At 53.5% G+C, this 17,725-nt stretch overlaps 1 protein-coding gene across 4 annotated transcripts in view; it reads right to left on the bottom strand.

The window, feature by feature from the left end:
* Positions 1-458: 458 nt before the first annotated feature.
* Positions 459-17,725, bottom strand: part of FKBP5 (FKBP prolyl isomerase 5) — a 29,979-nt gene continuing 12,712 nt past the window's right edge. For 2 of the 4 annotated variants that reach the window (XM_037410414.1, XM_037410412.1), the window contains exons 2-12: positions 17,588-17,664; positions 12,904-13,032; positions 11,479-11,623; positions 10,957-11,099; positions 9,989-10,103; positions 5,696-5,852; positions 5,083-5,173; positions 3,923-4,006; positions 3,232-3,417; positions 1,965-2,204; positions 459-850 (exon numbers count right to left, since the gene is read on the bottom strand). In XM_037410414.1, the coding sequence (XP_037266311.1) occupies positions 758-850; positions 1,965-2,204; positions 3,232-3,417; positions 3,923-4,006; positions 5,083-5,173; positions 5,696-5,852; positions 9,989-10,103; positions 10,957-11,099; positions 11,479-11,623; positions 12,904-13,008 (1,359 nt within the window). In that variant the 5' untranslated portion in view covers positions 13,009-13,032; positions 17,588-17,664 and the 3' untranslated portion in view covers positions 459-757. The remainder of the gene's footprint in view (positions 851-1,964; positions 2,205-3,231; positions 3,418-3,922; positions 4,007-5,082; positions 5,174-5,695; positions 5,853-9,988; positions 10,104-10,956; positions 11,100-11,478; positions 11,624-12,903; positions 13,033-17,587; positions 17,665-17,725) is intronic. The other 2 variants (XM_037410411.1, XM_037410415.1) reach the window with 1 other exon arrangement.

Below are 17,725 nucleotides of genomic sequence, written 5' to 3'. Positions count from 1 at the left end.
AAGATAAAGTCCAACCCCCCACCCCCCCAAAAACAGCGCTTGAACGGTGAATTTCACCCCTGCGCTGACGGGTGCAGCGGAGGCGATGCAGGTCCTCACCCTCACGCCTGGCTCCGCATCACAACCCCTTCGGCCGCAGGCGAGGACCCACCAGGAGAGAAAACCAATTTCCCCCCCACCCCAGTGGACACCCACGGGTGAGAAAGCCACCGAGCGCTCCAGGGTGCTGGGTCCCTGTGAGCCAGCTCTGTGCTCCGGCAGCCCACCGTGCTGGTGCCGGTGCTGGCACTGGTGCGGTGCAGTGTGGCCGTGTGCCAGATACAACCGCAGGCAGCACCGCAGCGTACCAGGAGCATCTCCCACATCCCAGCTCATCTCGGAGGACCCGGGATGCTGCGCCGCCAGCTGGCACAAAGCCGAGGGAGCTGGGACGAGCTGTCTACGGAAACCTCCCAAGAGCCAAGAGTTTCAATTTTTATTATTTTTTTTTTTCTCTCTCTCTCTCTTTCTCTCCACTTAAAAGCTATTTGTTCCACGTGCGGTGGTCCCACGGCGTCCCGCCGCTCCCACTCTGCCCCCGAGCGTGCCCAGGGCAGTGAGACAGGGTTCGTTTTTCTTCGCGAGGCGCTTTTTGCTTCCACAATCACACAAACTGTAACAAGCTTTACAAGAAAACACTGGCGAGTCCCGAGGTCTGGCAGCAACCTTTTTCTGCACGGGCCAAGGGCAGGAGGCTCTCCCTTCCCCTCCTCCTCCGTCATACGTGTCCTTCAGCATCGTGAGTTTTCGGTCCCTTTTCACAAGCTGCTTTCTCCACTGCTTTTTCGACCCCAGTTTTGCTAGCTGCTTCCTGCAAAACAGCAGATAAAGCACATGGAAACAGGAGGAGGAAGGAGCAGGCAGGCGGCAGCGATGCCGGGGATGGGTACGGGTGGGCAGAATTCCCCCCCCCTTGGCTCCCCCGCTGCCTATCAACCGCTGCAGCTCACACCGCAGGCTCCCGTTTGCTTGGCTCAGCGAGCTCTGGGGGAAGGTACAGGAAGGATGCGACCACCTCGAGGGGACAGAGTGAGCCTGGATGGATGGATGGAAGGATGGATGGATGGATGGATGCAGGGGCACAGAGAGGGACCAGGAGGTGAGGGACCAGCATCGGATAGAGGCACAGCACCAAGCCATAGGTGCAGCCCGTACATGCAGTCTGGCGGGTGCAGGAGGAGTGCTGAGGCACCTGAAAGCCTTTAACCTGCTCCAGCAGCGACTCTCCCCATCACACCCGCGGTGCCAGCAGCCGGCGCGGCTCCGCTCCCTGCCCCGGGCCGGTTACCCCGGCACGCTGCTCCCCAGGGTCTGCACCGCTCACTTAGTCCATAGCCCCAACCTCCAGGCAGGGGTTCAGGAGGGATTATACTAAAAATGACCCAGGCAGGCGGCTTGCAAAGCCATGTCCTCTCCCGTTACAGTACACTGGGTTTTGTTCAGAGGAATTCTGGACGCGAGCCTGTTACGAGACAGCGATCCCCCCGTACCAGCAGAGCAGCAGGCTATTGCCTTACCAGCTGCAGGAAATCCATACTATCGTGTCTCAAAATACCCTTGGCCTTGCCAGAGACAGGATGACATTTCATTTTGCCCGTGACCAGGAGGTCATCCAGAGTCACTAGCTGGGAACAGCAAAATGCAGTACAAATGCCAACACTGTTATCAGCCCTCAGGAGCTCGCACCGCAAATACTCTGAGTTGATGGCTGAGCATCTGACGGCAGCCTCTGCGTAAGAGGGGCCAAGAAAGAAACCACTTCTTCCCACTGCAGCAGGCTCTGTCCCTCCATCCTCAACCTGACCTATAATTTAATAACTTCATGAATTTAAATACGTTCCATTTAACCCAGCTCCTCTCATCACAAACCTGCCAAGCATCCCTCAGCGCAGCCTGCCAAATGGCCAAACCCAGGCAACACGCACCTTTGCATCCCTCTCCGCAAACTTTGTGAACATGTTGGCGTAGATCCTCCGGTCCCGCTCGTTGTGCTCCTTCGTTTTCTTCTGGCAGACGGAGATCTGTGATTTTGCCGCTTTGTTCTGTGGATTCACTTCCAGCACTTTTTGAAAGTCACATTTTGCCAGCTCAAACTCGTTCATCAATAACCTGGCTTCGCCTCTCCGGTACAAGCCCTTCTCGTTGTCCTGGTCCAGTCCCAGCGCCTGGAAACACACCGGTCCCCCCGTTAGCAACCTGGGGCTTCCAGAAAAGATCCCCCTGTGGTCAAAGCCTTGTTAAATCTGCTGAAATTAGGACAAGGTGGCTCCAAGTCTCCAGACCACTTGCATCTTGCTCAACAAAAATTGACCCGTCTCCATCAGCAGTTGGCAGGTCATTAATATAGTTTAGTTAATTCTCCTTGCTTAAAATCCCCCTGAGTGTGGCAGAGTTGGGGGGAGACAAACCCACAGACAAGAACTCAGGTGTAAATGTTAAAGCCCAGAGGAGCGTGGGGAGCTCAGAGCCAAGGGAGCTGACGGATCAAACACGCTTTGGTCTCCCTGCTTTAGCAGTGACATTATTTTCCTTTAGCAAAAGCTACATATGCTTTAGTAAATTTTTTTGTAAAATAAATGTACTTTTTTTGTAAAAAAATACTGATTTTTTTGGTAAAAAATTTTTTTTACATACTTTTTTTGTAAAAAGAACACATCACTCAGCAATGATTCACCTTTTAGATTAAGACAACCAGCTTTACTATCTTTCCTGTAGGCAAGATGCTGAGATTTAAGCCTTTTATAAAAGAATTAACAGTTTCCTGACAAAGACAAGGTTGCAGCTCTTTTAGGGACTGGCAAAGCCGCATCCCACCCCTCAAGCGACTTGGAGATCTGCAGCAGCTCCAGCAGAGACCCAGACCAGCACCCAGCACCCAGATCCAGCCTGGGCAGACCCAAACAGCACCCCAAGGCTGTCGGCCCACGCAGCACCCATTGACACGGAGCTGGCCTTAGAAGAAAAGCTGGTTTAAGGGCATGCCCAGGGGGATTTTGAACCCCAAAAGGCACTTTTGCTCCTGCAGTCTCCGAGCACGCAGCATCCACAGAGACCTCGAGGCGCAGAAGGGATGCCACCATCACTCTGCCATTTGGAAATTGCTTCTTATATGAGAAGAAATTAAAAAAAAAAAAAAAATAAAAAAATTGCAGGAGGAGAGATGCTCCAGCCCCCAGGCTCGTGCGCCTCTACCTTATCGCAGCACTCGACGGCTTTGGCGTACTCCCGCAGCTTCAGGTAGCACATGGCCAGGTTGAGGAAGGCAGCCAGGAGGAAGGAGTCGGAGGCTTTCGACTCTTTTTCAGACAAGCCATACTCCATCTCCAGCCAGGACACTATCTTCCCATACTGAATCACCGCCTGCAGGTATTTGCCTTCCTGGGATGGAACAAATAAAAGGCTAGAGGGACCCGCGCCGAGAAGGCTCAGCCTGCTCCCGAAACATCCTGCGAACAGGTTCTGAGTTTCCTGTGGTGTGTTAAATAAATCCACGGAGGAAGGAGGATGCTGGATACCTACAACCACACCAGGGCACGGCTGGAGCGGCTGGTGTGCTGCCCCCGGGAAAAGCCACGTCAGAGCAGAGCGGGGCACCAGGATGCCCCAGCCCGGCAAGGGGAACTGCAAAGCCCCTCGGCACTAGTCCTGGCCTGGGAAGAGTCCGACCTGCCATCCTGCTTCCCAAGGCAATGCTGGGGAAGGAGGACATATCTCAGGGAGCATCAGGGAGTGAGAAGGCGGCAGAGGAAGGGCAGGACCCGCTTTCCCCAGCACTGCTGGGGGAACACACGGCTTCTCTGACATCAACGACTAAGTCACGTATCCAACAGTCACCCCCGGGGTCTTTTCCAGCCCCACCTCCCCCATCCCCCAGTTTACAAACCTTGAAGTACATCGTGCCTTTCTCCTTGACGATGGCGGCCTGCTCCAGCTTCTCTTTGGTGTCCATCTCCCACGACTCCTTGGCCTGCAAAGAAATATTTGGAGCAATCCCAGCGGAGCATGGCAGCCCACCGCAGCCAGCAGGACCACCTGGCTTCCTAGGATTGCTCCTAACAAGCTGGGCTCGTCAGGGAAGTATTACAGAGGGTGAATCCAGCAGCTTTTTTAATTTGAGGGGCTGGGGACGAGGTGGGGGTGCAGACCTGGAGCCCTTTACAATAGAGAAATCCCCTCCAGGTTGAGGACTTCACGCTGAGCCAGGTGGTTCATGCACCACAACCCCACAGAAGGAAAAACCTGACACCAAATAAACCCCCAAAAACAGGGAAGAGGAAGGTGGGGAGAGACATCCCCCAGCAGAGAGGGGATGTGACAGGTCTCGCTCCCACTCTGGCCAGGGTGATGGGGTGGGGAGGGGACCCAGCCAGGGATGCAGCACCTGCCCCATCCCATGGCCACCTCCTGCATCCTGTCCCCCATCCCATGGGCATCTCCTGCATCCCGTCCCCCATCCCATGGCCACCTCCTGCATCCCAGCCCCCATCCCATGGCCACCTCCTGCATCCCAGCCCCCATCCCATGGCCACCTCCTGCATCCCGTCCCCCATCCCATGGCCACCTCCTGCATCCCAGCCCCCATCCCATGGCCACCTCCTGCATCCCAGCCCCAGCCTCCCCATGGGCACAGGCAGCTCAGTGTGCCAGCCGAGCTCCTCAGGGCCAGCTGGCTAGACACACCAACTTTTACCCATGCAGCCCAAGGGAAAAAAAAAACCAACAACCAAACAGGGGGGGAGGGGGAGAGAATAAAAGGACAAAAAATAAATAAAAGGACAAAAAATAAATAAAAGAGAGAAAAAAAAGTGGGGGGGGAAAGAAAGGACAAAAGGAACAAGGCTAGGAACACGTAAGAGAACCAGCCTTGGACCCCAGCCAGAAAAATAAAACAAACCAACAGAGAAGAACAAATTAAGAACACAGAGATCCTTGGTGACGTATCCACTTCAGCAGGGGCTGGGCTGCAGCCACGCCAGGGACAAAGGGTGGACGCTGCACAGGGACCAGCGTTCCCGGAACCTGGGGAGGGACCAGCACCCTCACCTTTTCAAAGCTTTTCAGTGTGACCTCGTACACCAGCTCTGCATTCGCCTGGATGCCGTATTTCGGCTTCCCCGCCTCGCCAAAGCCGTACCTGGAAGGGCAGAAGAGGTGTCAGAGCAGGGCAAAAAATCTTCATTTCAGCAGCGTTGGGCCACAAACACAGACCCAGGTTGCTAATTCTGATTTCACACCCAGCTCCATGCCCACAGCTTTCTAACATTTTGGGGCCAGGGTGATATTATTCTCCAGAAGCAGAGCTATCTGACAATATACAATGCGTTATATCTTGGGAATCATCCTTTCTGGCTGCATTAAATCCATTTTTTTCTACGGGTTTCTCTCCAGTGGAAGGAGCCAGCCCCAGCGATTTCCATGGAGATGTTTTCCTTTCAGCCACAGGACTTGGGTAAACCCCTTTTACCTGATTTTTTTAAAGCATCTTGAGATTCCTGCCTACACGCCACCGGTCACCCTTGCCACCCTGCTGGCACTGCTAACCCGAGGCTCCCCTGGAGAGTCTGACTTTCAGGATCGCTGTCTTCCAGGAGTGCCGAAACAACCTCGGCTGTCAGAAGCATAAACCAGACAGCATCCTTGCAGGGATGATCCTCACCGTGGCCCAAGGTAGAGGATGCAGTGCTCTCCCCTCTGCATCTTCTCCAGGGCTTTGTCGATGCCGATGGGGATGTCGTGGTCCTCCCCTTCGCCCACGATGAACTTCACATCTTTACAATCGAACCTGGTGCCGCCGCAGAATCCCTCCAGGTGAACTGCAGAGAGGTGAGAGGGCAGGATCGCACCCGGAGCCCCCCAAACCAAGGCAAGGTGGGCTCCAAAGAAAGCATCTTATAAAGTGTTATCTCCCCAACTCCAGCAAAGCTCCAGCCCTGGAAGGGGGCTGGGGCAGCCAAGGAGCCCTTGGTGAGCGCACAGGGATGGGGAGGGCTCGGGAGCATTGCTGAAAAGCAAGGCAGGCATATCTCATCTAACCAAGGACGAGACAACAGATAAACATCATGACTAATATGTTCCCCTCGTACTCAACTGCACGAGTCAAGTCTTACTGGAACTGGGTATTGCTCCTGGCACGCTGCCATGCAGAGTTTATCACGGCGATTACAAATCTTCCATACGGCGCTATACAGCTTTGCCTTCTACCTCGAAAACAAGGCTATGTTCTCCCTCTAAGAACTCAAAGTACAAGATAAAACTTTTTGGTTTTCCCTTTTTTTTTTTTTTTTTTTTAATCTTCAACCACTAACCATGCTGTTCCAGCCCCAGACATTGGCAGAAGTGCAGACGGAGCGGACACCGGGTACCTGGCACATTCGCCACCTGGTATTCCTGGCTGCGTTTCCACAGCAAGATGATTCTTTATTTATTCAATCCTGAAGACGTTCCAGGCTTTGGGGACAGTTTTAGTTCTTTGCACTCTGCTTGCAGGGTACACAAGGCATATGCGTGCGGGCAGGTAAAAATAAAAGGAATTTCCTAAGGAATTCCTACGTACCATTAAAAAAAAAAAAGTCAGAAACAAATGAAAAAAAGCTTTTTAAGAGGAAAAATTCACAGTGCGCATTAATGTTGTCACAACTGTGCTTAAAGGTTTTGCAGCCTGGAAGGATGTGAGCTTCACCTTTGCTCGCTGCAGAGCGGAGAGAGCAGGATGTGACCCGAGGTACTGGGGGCCCCCAACACCTCACCCCGGTGGCAGGGGTGGCAGGAGGCGAGCGCAAGGATGAGCCAAAGCAGACACAGTGCCAGATGTAGCCAAGGGTCTGGGCTCCGTACGGGTGAGCTGCAGCCCAGGCTGAAGGAAGGGTGCCTGTCCCTGCCCCACGGACACGTCCCTGCCCCGGGATGTCCGGGATGTCCCTGGGATGAGGTGCATGGGCGCAGCAGGCAGAGCCCCTTCCCGAGGGCAGGTCCAGCCCTGGGGTGTTACCCCAGGATGCTCTCCCCACCGCGGGGACAGGACACCAAGCTCCGCCTCGTCACCCCCCTCCTGCCACCAAAGCCATGATGGGACTCAAATGCGGTGGAGCAGAGGATGCCGATACGCTTGCCGGCATCCTGGGATGCATCCTGCATCCCTCGCGGGTGCACAGTGACCATGGGGCTCAGCACCCGGCTTGGGACGAGCACGAAAAGCACATCCAGCTCCTCCGGGGCTGACTCTGCTTTTGCTTTACCCATAACCAAGCCGGCTATATTCTTAGGCATAGGAAAAGTGGAAAATTCAACCTAAAATAGAGGTAACCCAGCAACCCCACAGCACTGTGCCATCTCCCTGCCTGTTCCCAGCAAGCACAGATCCCCCGAACCCCAAAAGCAGCACTACAGCCCTCCCAGGTCCCTTGTCCCCAGCAGGATGCGGCAGTGACGGGATGATCACGCTTTAAAACAGGATGCAGAGGAGGATGCTGCGATCCTTCCCTGCAAGGAGAGTTTCACTCTATTTTAATTGCAAGTAAAATACACTGGGCAAAGGGGGGGAAATCTCCGCTCAAGTTTCCAGGAGCGGGTCAGCTAGCTGCAGTTGCTCTTGGATTACAGGGGGAAAAAAAAGCTGCCGAAGGAACATCACTCTGGTTGCAGCTCTGACTTATTGTTCTCTCGGTGCCTGCAGCGATTTTGTTTTTGAAGAGCTGAGAACAGAGTGTACCGAGTGCGGCTGGCACACGAACTTGATGTGCTGACAGCAATTTGTACTCAGATTAAAAACGGAGAAGGAGGAGGGGTGGGGGGGAAAGGTTGTAACAAAAACTGGAATGCCAGATTTCAACTGCAACCCAGGTTTTAGGGACCGGAACTGCAAATTAGGGTCTGCAAAACTTCAAACCTACAAAAACACTTTCAAAACTCCAGCCTGGAGATGCCTGCTCCTGGAAGCGTGGTTTCTTCCAGCCGAATTCAGCAGCGATGAACGTTATACATGGCTGAGATAAACCATCACTGCTCCCCTGGGTCACAGCCCAGGGTGGGCTGCTGTGCCGTCCCCACACTGCGTCCCCACAGCTGCCGTGCCGTCCCCGGCAGAGTGCCCACCATAAAAAGCACTGCACTTATTTTAAAAGGGAAAAAAAAAAAAAAAAAAAAGTCGTTTGCACCCAACCGCTCACTCCAAGGCTGCCTGCTGCTGCTTCTCCTCGTCCTCTCTCACGGGGATGTATTTAAGGGTCTCTGGCCCCTGGATGTATAGGGATGTATAGGGATGTATAGGTCCAAATGAATTACGGGCCACATGAGCTGCAAGTGGAGCGGCACGGCACGGCAGGCCGTCCTGCGGAGCATCCATCTCCAGGATTCTGACCACGCGCGTGCTCCAGCTCACAGCGTTTGCTCCGATGGACGCATTCATTTGAAATAGGTAAAGCAGGGATAATAGGCAGTGGGGCATCAGGCGTATGAAAAGCCTCGTTATTTGGCTTCTTAGGTCCTTTCAGAGAGATGATTTCTGCCTGCTGCTCCCCCTTCCCTGCCTCAGTCCCCTCCTGAGCCATTAAAGCATCGTCACGTTCCAGAAAACCTCACGCTGCAAAAGGGAACAAGCAGAGAGGGACCAGGGCTCTCCCCATCCTCTGCACTGGGCACGGCGCTGCCTGTAGAGCACTCAGACCTAATCAAACTAGAGAGGAACGCTGGATCTGTGATGATTTTGATTATATTTAGTCTTTTAGTTTAATCTTTGGGGTAGTGGAGCCAGCTTGAAGCTCAGCTCGCAGCTGGTCCCCAGCTAGGATGCTCACCGCAGGAGAGGCAGACAGTCAAATCTTAGTCAAAAACTCATTTTTGCTTAGAAGAGAGCCTCGTTAGAAGAGCCAGCCATTTAACGCAGCCAGCATTATGAGCTGTCACAGCTCAGATCCAATTTCTCCTTTGCTAAAGAGAGTTAATCTTTGTGTACGGGAGCTCTGAAAGAGAGAAGAGAGTAAATGTCGCCCGTATGGAGCGAGCTCGGTGGCTGTGGCGGAGTGGTTCTTGGAAAGGGGGAAAAAAACCACCAGAAAAATAAAGCCTGGCTTCCCCTGTCCAGCCCTGCAAAATTCCTGCTCCAGAAACGGGATCAGAACAGGGAAAGCCCGATGGGACCCGAGCTCCTCATCCTCCCACGTCAGCTGAGACCACCCCAGCCTCAGCAAACCCCCTGTATTTGTTTCCTTCCTGCCTCAAGCAGCAGCAGCTCTCTGGCAACAGGGGAAGGGAAAGAAAAGGCTCCGTTCTGCAAGAGATGCGATAAAACCCACCAGAACTACAATCAGCGTTGGAACAAGGAGATCAAAGAAGCCACTGAGCACTGGCGGCGGTGCCCAAAACACTTAGCAAAGGATGCCATCGAGGGAGGACGTCCCAGCTACTGATGCTTTCGAGGCAAAGCCGGGGCTTTTGGCAGCCAGCGCATCCCGGGGCGGCTTGGACACTGCAACGGATGCAAAAGGGTTGGGGGAGATGGCAGAGCCCCAAAACCCCCTGGGGGTTTGCTTCTTCCACCCTCCCCGCAGCCGCCAGCTGAGCAGCGCTGGGGCTCGCAGGGATGTTTGTCAATGCGACTGAGAAACTGGAGCGCAGGTTTACATTCGAGCGGTCACTCCATCGCCGGCCGGCTGCTCCCGCGCCTTGAGGTTTTCCAATCAACCTCCCGGCCAGCGGCTCTGGCAGAAGCCACCGCTGGGGCTGCGCCAGGGAGAGCTCGGAGGAGCATCCCCGGGCGGACACTGACCCGCTGCTCTCCCAGCCCCTCTCCATCCCATCCGGCCTCCGGAAGGATGTAACTGCATCCCACCACGATGCACAGCCACCTACGTTCTGTACAGCGCCAGCAGCTCCTTAGCAGGGAGAAGAAAGCGGGGTGCTCTGGGGCAGCATACCCCCCCAGCCCCCTTGTCCCGGAGAGACCAGCACTCACTTTCCACTGTAGCACCTTCATTAGGGTTGGAGTAACCTTCTCCCTTCCTCTTGATCCTCCGGATTATTCCTCCATCCTCAAACAAGTCCTCGCCTTTGAAGTCAAGCAGCTCGACCTAAAAAAATAAAATAATAAAGGTGGGCAGAGCTCGGGAAGGGGGGGAAGGAGAAGAGAAAAACAACGGAAAAGTCACAAAGCAGCAGTTGATCGTCTGGCTGGAAAGCCAAGCCAGCTAATTCTCCGTTCAGCCGATGAGAAGTCGCCCATAAAAGCCAGCTCCAAGCCACAGCATAATACACCCGATTTATTAGAAATTGGGACACATCCAGTACCTGAAGTGTAACACAAAGTAACAGTAAAAATAAGTTTATTAAGCTTGTAAGGGTACAACACGGCCGGTGCTGGAAGATGCCGTGAAAGCTGCCCGGGAGCAGCGTGGGCAGGAGTTTCCCCTTTGTTCCAGCTCCGACCCACGGCTCAGTCCCCGCTCGATTTGGAAGGACTAAGCCTTAATTTAGGGCAGACCCATTCCCCCCGCCCCACTGCCTTGTCCCGACGAGCCCTGCCCAGCGAGCACACCGTGCCAAAACCTTGGCTTTCCCACCGCCCCACAGCACTGACCGGTTTGTAGCACCTGGAGGCATCTCCCAGTTGCTTCCCCCTTCCCATCTACATGTTTAAACCAGGAATCTGCCCGCTCCCCACCCGGCACTGGGGCTCTCCCCAGTCAGCATTTCAGTCCCAGCCTCCCAGCTCAGACACACATTTCTGAGAAAACCCTGGCAGCGGTTCCTGGAGCAGAGGGACACATTTCAGGAATCCAAGCTGGGGTTTTTTTGTTGGGTTGTTTTTTGGGTGGTGTGGCGTTTTTTGTTTTTTGGTTTTTTTATTTATTTCTGAGCTGGCTGGCAAGGCAGAAAGGGAGCAGACGAGCTCATCCACGCGCTGGCTTCACCAGCACTACTTGCCTCGAAAAAGAGGGTGGCGTTGGAGGGGATTTTGGGGGCGCTGCCAGCAGAGCCGTACGCGTACTCGGGTTTGCAGAGCAAGTAGCAGATCTCTCCCTTCTTCATGGTAGCCACCCCGATGTCCCACGCCTTGATTACCTGACCTAGGAGACAGGCAGATGTCAGGAACGAGGGAGCAACCAGCAGCCCAGCAAAAAAAGCAACAAAACATCAGCCTGGGTGCTGCAAGGATGGAGCAACCAGCAGCCCAGCAAAAAAAGCAACAAAACATCAGCCTGGGTGCTGCAAGGATGGAGCAACCAGCAGCCCAGCAAAAAAAGCAACAAAACATCAGCCTGGGTGCTGCAAGGATGGCACCCAAAAAAAATCCCCCCCCCTCACAAGTCACTTACAGCAGGGCTGACACTGTCCATCTGCCCTGCAGCAGGGTCCCACCCCACCAGAACCATCCCACCCCCTCCTGGGATCATCCCACCCCCAAGCATCCCCCGGACAGCCCCCCCTGCCCCCAGCCCAGCTCACCCTTGCCCAGGCTGAAGACGAAGGGCTCGTTCCGATCGCGGCTGGAGTCGAATTTTTTACCATTGGCCAGTTTGCCTTTGTAGTGGACATAAACCTTGTCCCCGATCATGGGGGACTCATCTTCGCTCCCGGGTCGTTTAATGATCTGAGAGAGAGAGAAACCACCCGTGAGAAGGGACACCATGGGACAGCTAAGGGTGCGTATGGAGAGAGAGTGACAGAGAGAGAGAAATGTGCAGACAAATACACACGCGCGCATGCATTTTTATATATATACACACGCGCGCATGCATTTTTATATATATACACACGCGCGCATGCATTTTTATATATATACACACGCGCGCATGCATTTTTATATATATACACACGCGCGCATGCATTTTTATATATATACACACGCGCGCATGCATTTTTATATATATACACACGCGCGCATGCATTTTTATATATATACACACGCGCGCATGCATTTTTATATATATACACACGCGCGCATGCATTTTTATATATACACACCCGCATATGCATTTTTATATATATACACACACATATGCATTTTTATACAAACACATGCATGAATATATATAAAAATACACACACGCACGCATGCATATATATAAAAATACATATACACACATACATATACACCCCAGCGCTGCTCTAAACCGAACGAAGGCTCGAGGGGGAGCGGTTCGATTTGTCTTTCCCTCAGCCCCTAAAATTATCCCCCGCCCCAGAGCCACGGGGACGAGTGGGACAGGGCTGGGAGCAGAGACCTGCCTGGGCTTTGTGGAGGTGTCTGGATAAACACTGCGGTTCGAAACCTGAAGCGAATGCAATTACACTCGCTTTCTGTCCGTCCGCGTTTTACTCGCAGGGGTGTGTCATTTCACTACTCGCTTCTTGTCAACACTTTTTTTTTTTTTTTTTTTTTTTTTTTTGAATGCTACAGCCTGGAACAAGCAGTTCTCGAGCTGAGGATGGAGCAGGGGAGGATGCTATTCTTAGAGGAAAGGTCCTATTCAACTGGAGAAGAGCAAGCGCTGGGGAGCAGAACTATCCAGAAAGGGCCCTGAAATATGAAAAGGGGGTTGTGGAGCAGACTGGATGACCTCAGTAATGTGCTCTTTCTAACGTCTGTGAGTCACACACAAAAATGCTTTGTAGATTTACAGTTAATAATCTGATTAGGAACACAATAGCTGTGAAACTCATTGAGTAGCCTGAACCGGTCCACCTCAAACACCACTCTATCCTTCTTTATTCCAAGTGATGCTCATCTCCTTTGCCTTTCGAATACATCAGTCCTACAGCCCTGGAAGTACTCCATGACCTCAAGAGCTGGGGATGCAGCCCACCAACATGACTGTGCACCCCACAACGCTGAAAGGAAGGCAGGACCCTCCCAGCAGCACCCCTCACCTTCAGGACCCCTCGGTCTCGAGCTGGTGTGATGTCCTCCCCACGCTCAGCGAGAGCCGCCGCCTGCACCTCCCCTTCGCTCTTGGTGGCCTCATCAGTGGTCATTGTCTCCTTGCATAAGCCCCGGACCTGGAGAGACACGGCATGCACTCCATCAGCCCAGCGGGGCCACAGGAGGTGGTAGAAGAGGAAAGGGTTAAAGAAAATAAGCAGCTTGCTCTGCTTCGGGGCTGGGGCAGGAAGCTTCAAGCACATCTCAAGTGTGCAGAGCGGAAAATCCCTTCCCAGGGGCTCCACCAACCCACAGGGCGCAGGAAACCCCAAAGTGTGACGCCAGCCATCCTCGCTGCTTGGGGACACGGGACAGCCCCACAGCTTCATCTGGCCGCTGCGGCAGGGACGCTGGCGGAGGTCCCCAGGCTTCATCTTCAGCCTCCCTAGGTCAACACCGCACTCCTGGCACCACCCGAGCAGGCTCCCCCAGCAAGAGTTTTACCCCCAAAAGCACCAGCAGGTAACACACGGAGCAGCCCACTGACTCCTGCGAGCAGACAAAAGGTGGGAACTCATCCCAGGGGGCTGCACCCCGACCACGGGGACCTTCCATGGTGATGCTCTACCGAGCCCCCACTCGGAGCAGGACGGGCACTGAAGCACCTACGTTGCAGCCACCGAGGGCAGTGGCAGAGTCAGGAGAGACCAAAGCGCTCACGGGCAAGGAGCAAAGTGCTGGTGGCCACCAGGCTTCACCCATCCATCCCTTCTGGCTCATGTAGAGGTGGGCACCCCTTGGGTACAAGTGCTAGAAATAGGTGCACCAGGCTAGCACTTGCCTTTTGAGTTATTTTATACAGGTCAAGGTTATTTTCCACAAGGAATTACCTATTTCTCAGAGCCTCTGCTCATCAGACAGCAGCATCTCTACCCCAGGCAAACCTCGCTTCGTCTTGCCCACCAAGAACAGCCCAAAAAGAGGGCTGGCTCCAAGCCTTGGGCAAGCAAAGCGTAGAGAGACCTGAAGGCACAGCAAGGATCTTCTCCAAAACCTAAAGCAAAGCCTCCACCAAAAGAATCCCAAGTATTTGGGTGGACGAAGAGAAAATTCACAGCAAGACTCTGAAGAACTTGGGGGGGTTGGGGCAAGCTGCTGGAGCCCCGTGCTCCCAATGTCACCACGCGAGCAGCCGAGGTGCCAGAAAAGCCACGTTTTTCATCCAAGGCAGACTTTTTCCCAGTAGTGCCTAGTGAAAAGAGAATTGCCTACAGTTTAAAAAACATATTTCCTGATGATTTCCTTCAGACTGTAAGGCTATTTTGGTAGCCACACTGCTGTGCGACACGTAATCAAGGAAACATGTGACGGAGAATTAGAAAGCGATGGGTTTTTTAAGACATAAACCAGATCTATTAAAGTCCTAATTGCGACATTTTCCCACAGTCTTTGGTGTGGAAGCTGATGTTAACCAGCAGGAGAAATCATTCATTCGGGGGATTCAAAAAGAGCAAAGAAAGGATGTTTTCAGCTCCGAGGGCAGATAAGTCGTGCTGCAAGAAGAATTGTGCTCCTCGCACCCGGGTGGAAAGGGAAGAGCTGGAGCCCGGCCCCCCCCCCGACACAGGAAGCCACCGAGACACAAAGAGCCCTGCAATGGAAGAAGCAAATAGAAAAATAAGAGAACTACTTGCTGCAATACTCAATTACCACAGTCTTTGGGGTAGTATTTAATGAGATTTTGCATCTGCTCCCTTTCCCCCTGCCCTGCTAAGGTTTCAGATGGGAACACCTACAAAAGCACTAAAAAAGCAACTTTGGTGGTGGTGAGACTCGTCATCTCATGGGTATTTATACGTTGGAAAACATGCCATCGATTGGCTACTTTGGAAGAAATTTTTTATGATGAGGGTGGCGAAACAGTGGAGCAGGTTGCCCAGAGGTGGTAGATGCCCCATCCCTGCCACCATCCGAGGTCAGGCTGGATGGGGCTCTGAGCATCCTGATCCAGTGGAAGATGTCCCTGCCCGTGGTGGGGGGTTGGATGAGCTGGACTAGACCTTTAAAGGTCCCTTCCAACCCAAACTATTCCACGAATCAGGCACCAAGACGGCCTCCAAGCCACCATGGTCCACACTGCCTTGCCACCACTGCGGTCATCCTCTTGGAGGTGAGTGAGGAGGTGGCAATGCCCATCACGGTACGGACACGCCACTGGCACTGGCTCAGGGCTTCCCCGCACAGATGCTGCGCAGCACCGGGGACACAGCATCCACAACCCATTAATTAAGGACCAGGAGGAGCCCAAAAAGGGGAGCAGCTTGTAAAAGAAGTGCCACATCCCATGGCAGAACCTCCACAAGGTCCACCAAGCAGGCACCGCTGGGATGCAGGAGACGGCTGGGGAGGTGCTGGCTCCCGGCTCGCTGGTTGCTAAATCCCACTAAGAGACATCTAAAAATACATCATACGCATCCTTCTCATTATTTTTCTACGTAAGCAATTAGTGGAGTCATCCAGGGAAGCTGGCCAAGGCGAGCGGGAGGGGACACGCTCTGCGTCAGAAGCAGTGGGAGGGATGGAGCCCACAAGACCAGCTATTAAGATGTGGTCCATGTTATGAAAGAGCTCCAGACTTCTCCGTCCAGCGAAAACGGCTCCAACTAGGTTAGAGAAAAGGCTGAGCGGCTCTTGCTTACCTCCGGTCTGGAGCGACAGAAGGAGGCTGGCTGGGGTCCAAAATCCCAATTAATTTGAAACAAACGGTGGTAGGGAAAACAAAAATATCTGCATCTCCCCAAGGTTTCAAGACCAGGGAGCCAGGACCCGTCGCTGAGAGGTGTCAGAGCCTGAATCTTCCCGTTGTGGGACCACGTGTGCTCTGGATACGGGGAGGGGATGGATTAATTAATTACCCTGTGCAAAAGCCTCGGGGTGTTCCTGACACCCCAAGCCAATCCCACTCTCCTGCTGCTGTTACCCACAAGCGTTGTTAAGTCTGCGAACAAAGCCAGGCTAAAGCACCCTCCCTGCCCTGAACACCCGTGCTGCCTCCTTTCCCTGGGATGGGAGGAGGAGAGAGGGTGGGGAAGGGTTAAACACCCCCCCCCCCCTTCAGTCTGGGGGTCCTTCTTCTCCAAGAGGTGCAGCAATTGAGAAATGCATAAGGGCACTGATGAAAGGCCACCAAGAAGGAAGGGATTTCCATGCACAGAGAACAAAAGTGATGGGAAGGTGAGGACAGAAATCCCGAGCACGCCCCAGGAAAGGGGCATGTGGGTGACGGGGGCAGTTTTGCACACCTTGGGGCAGTTTTGCACAGCTCAATTCTCCCCATTCTGAAGCAAAGTCCCTTGCAGGAGCCTGTAAACCCCACAAAATGCCCCTGCTTGAGCTCCGAGCCCAATGCTGGGGTATGGTCTGTCCCTCCAGGCACCATCCAGGTGCTCGTGGCTGGGCACAAACGCAGCCATAGGGACCCAGAGCCCCCAACTCCAGCCCCCCAGGCCCTGTGGAAGGGCAAAGTTGTTCCTCATCGCTAGAGGAAGGGCTTTGGGGTTTGCACTGGTTTGCTTTTGTTCAGTCTCTGCTCTACCGGTCGATCTGAAAATCCAGCATAGCTGTTTAATCTGTAATTTAAGAGCTATACTAAAACAAACTTTAAAATGCAGAGGTTTCGACACCTGGACGCAAGCTTTCCTTCAAGTGCAGTTATCCCAGCGTTAATTAGTATGAAATACATTAAAGAGCCTCTGGCTGAGCAAACAAGGAGGCTCACAAGCTCAGGAGACTCCCACACATGCACGAGGCGTGTTCCCCTCGGACCAGCACACGCCGACCCACGGCGCCGGCACACGCCTGCCCTCAGCCCCGCTAAATGAATATAATAAATGCCTTGAATTGCTCGAAAGCAACAACGGCTGCATCCCTCCCGCTTGCAAACCTCGCCGTTTCCCCAAACGCCATCCTGAGCAGTCGCAAATCCTGCACACCAGCACGAGCAGTTGCAATATTCTTCCCTCCCCCAGGATGGGAGAGCGGCATCACTGCAACTGATGCTCACGAGCAAACGACGCCCCTGTGCAATTAAGCCACGATGGATGCCCACGAGCAATTAAGCGGCAATCAATCCCCAAGAGCAATTAAGCTGCCTGCAACAGGTATAGGCTGCCCAGGGAGAGCACCCTCCTGCGTGCCCCAATACAGCCGGGCAGTGCTGCGGCTCCATCCCTGATTTTAGCACTCCCGTATGATCAGTCATCAATTCAGTTGCTGCCTCGGAAAAATAGATCCTGCGCTTTTTTTTTTTTTTTTTTTTTTCTTTTAAAAGCAGGGTGCTTGTCAAACGATGAAAACACTGCTCCAGGAGGACGCACGCCACCGCCAGCGGCACACGCTGTGCAGAAATCCACGCCACAAACCCAAGCCATTTCTTTTTGCAATTCCCTCCTGGTGCAGGTGTTGCTATCTTCCAGCCCAGAAAAATGCAAGAGAATTCCAAGCAGAGTAGGGGATGCAGAACAGGTATCCCACAGGCTCCCATCCCAAGCCACGTTTCCTAGAAATCGGCATACTGGGAATGTGCCAGCTCCAAATGGAAACTTCATGTCGCAGATCCCTCCCGGAGGCTCGCGGGAGGGGAAAGGGAGTGGGGAGAGAGAAAGGCTGGGGGGGGGCTTCGAGGGGTCTCACCTTGCCACCGTGCAATCAGTGGAGAAGGTCTGAAGGGCCGGGGGGGGAGATGCCCAGTGGGGATTTCACACAAATACCTGGTAAGAGAAGGGCAGGGCGGAAATTAAAAATAAAATAATAAAATTTTTAAATTAAAAC

This window comes from Falco rusticolus, chromosome 17, assembly GCF_015220075.1.
Source record: "Falco rusticolus isolate bFalRus1 chromosome 17, bFalRus1.pri, whole genome shotgun sequence".
Taxonomy (NCBI): Eukaryota; Metazoa; Chordata; class Aves; order Falconiformes; family Falconidae; genus Falco; species Falco rusticolus.
The sequence above is the reverse complement of the archived record's forward strand: the minus strand, read 5'-3'. Positions and strand labels throughout refer to the sequence as shown.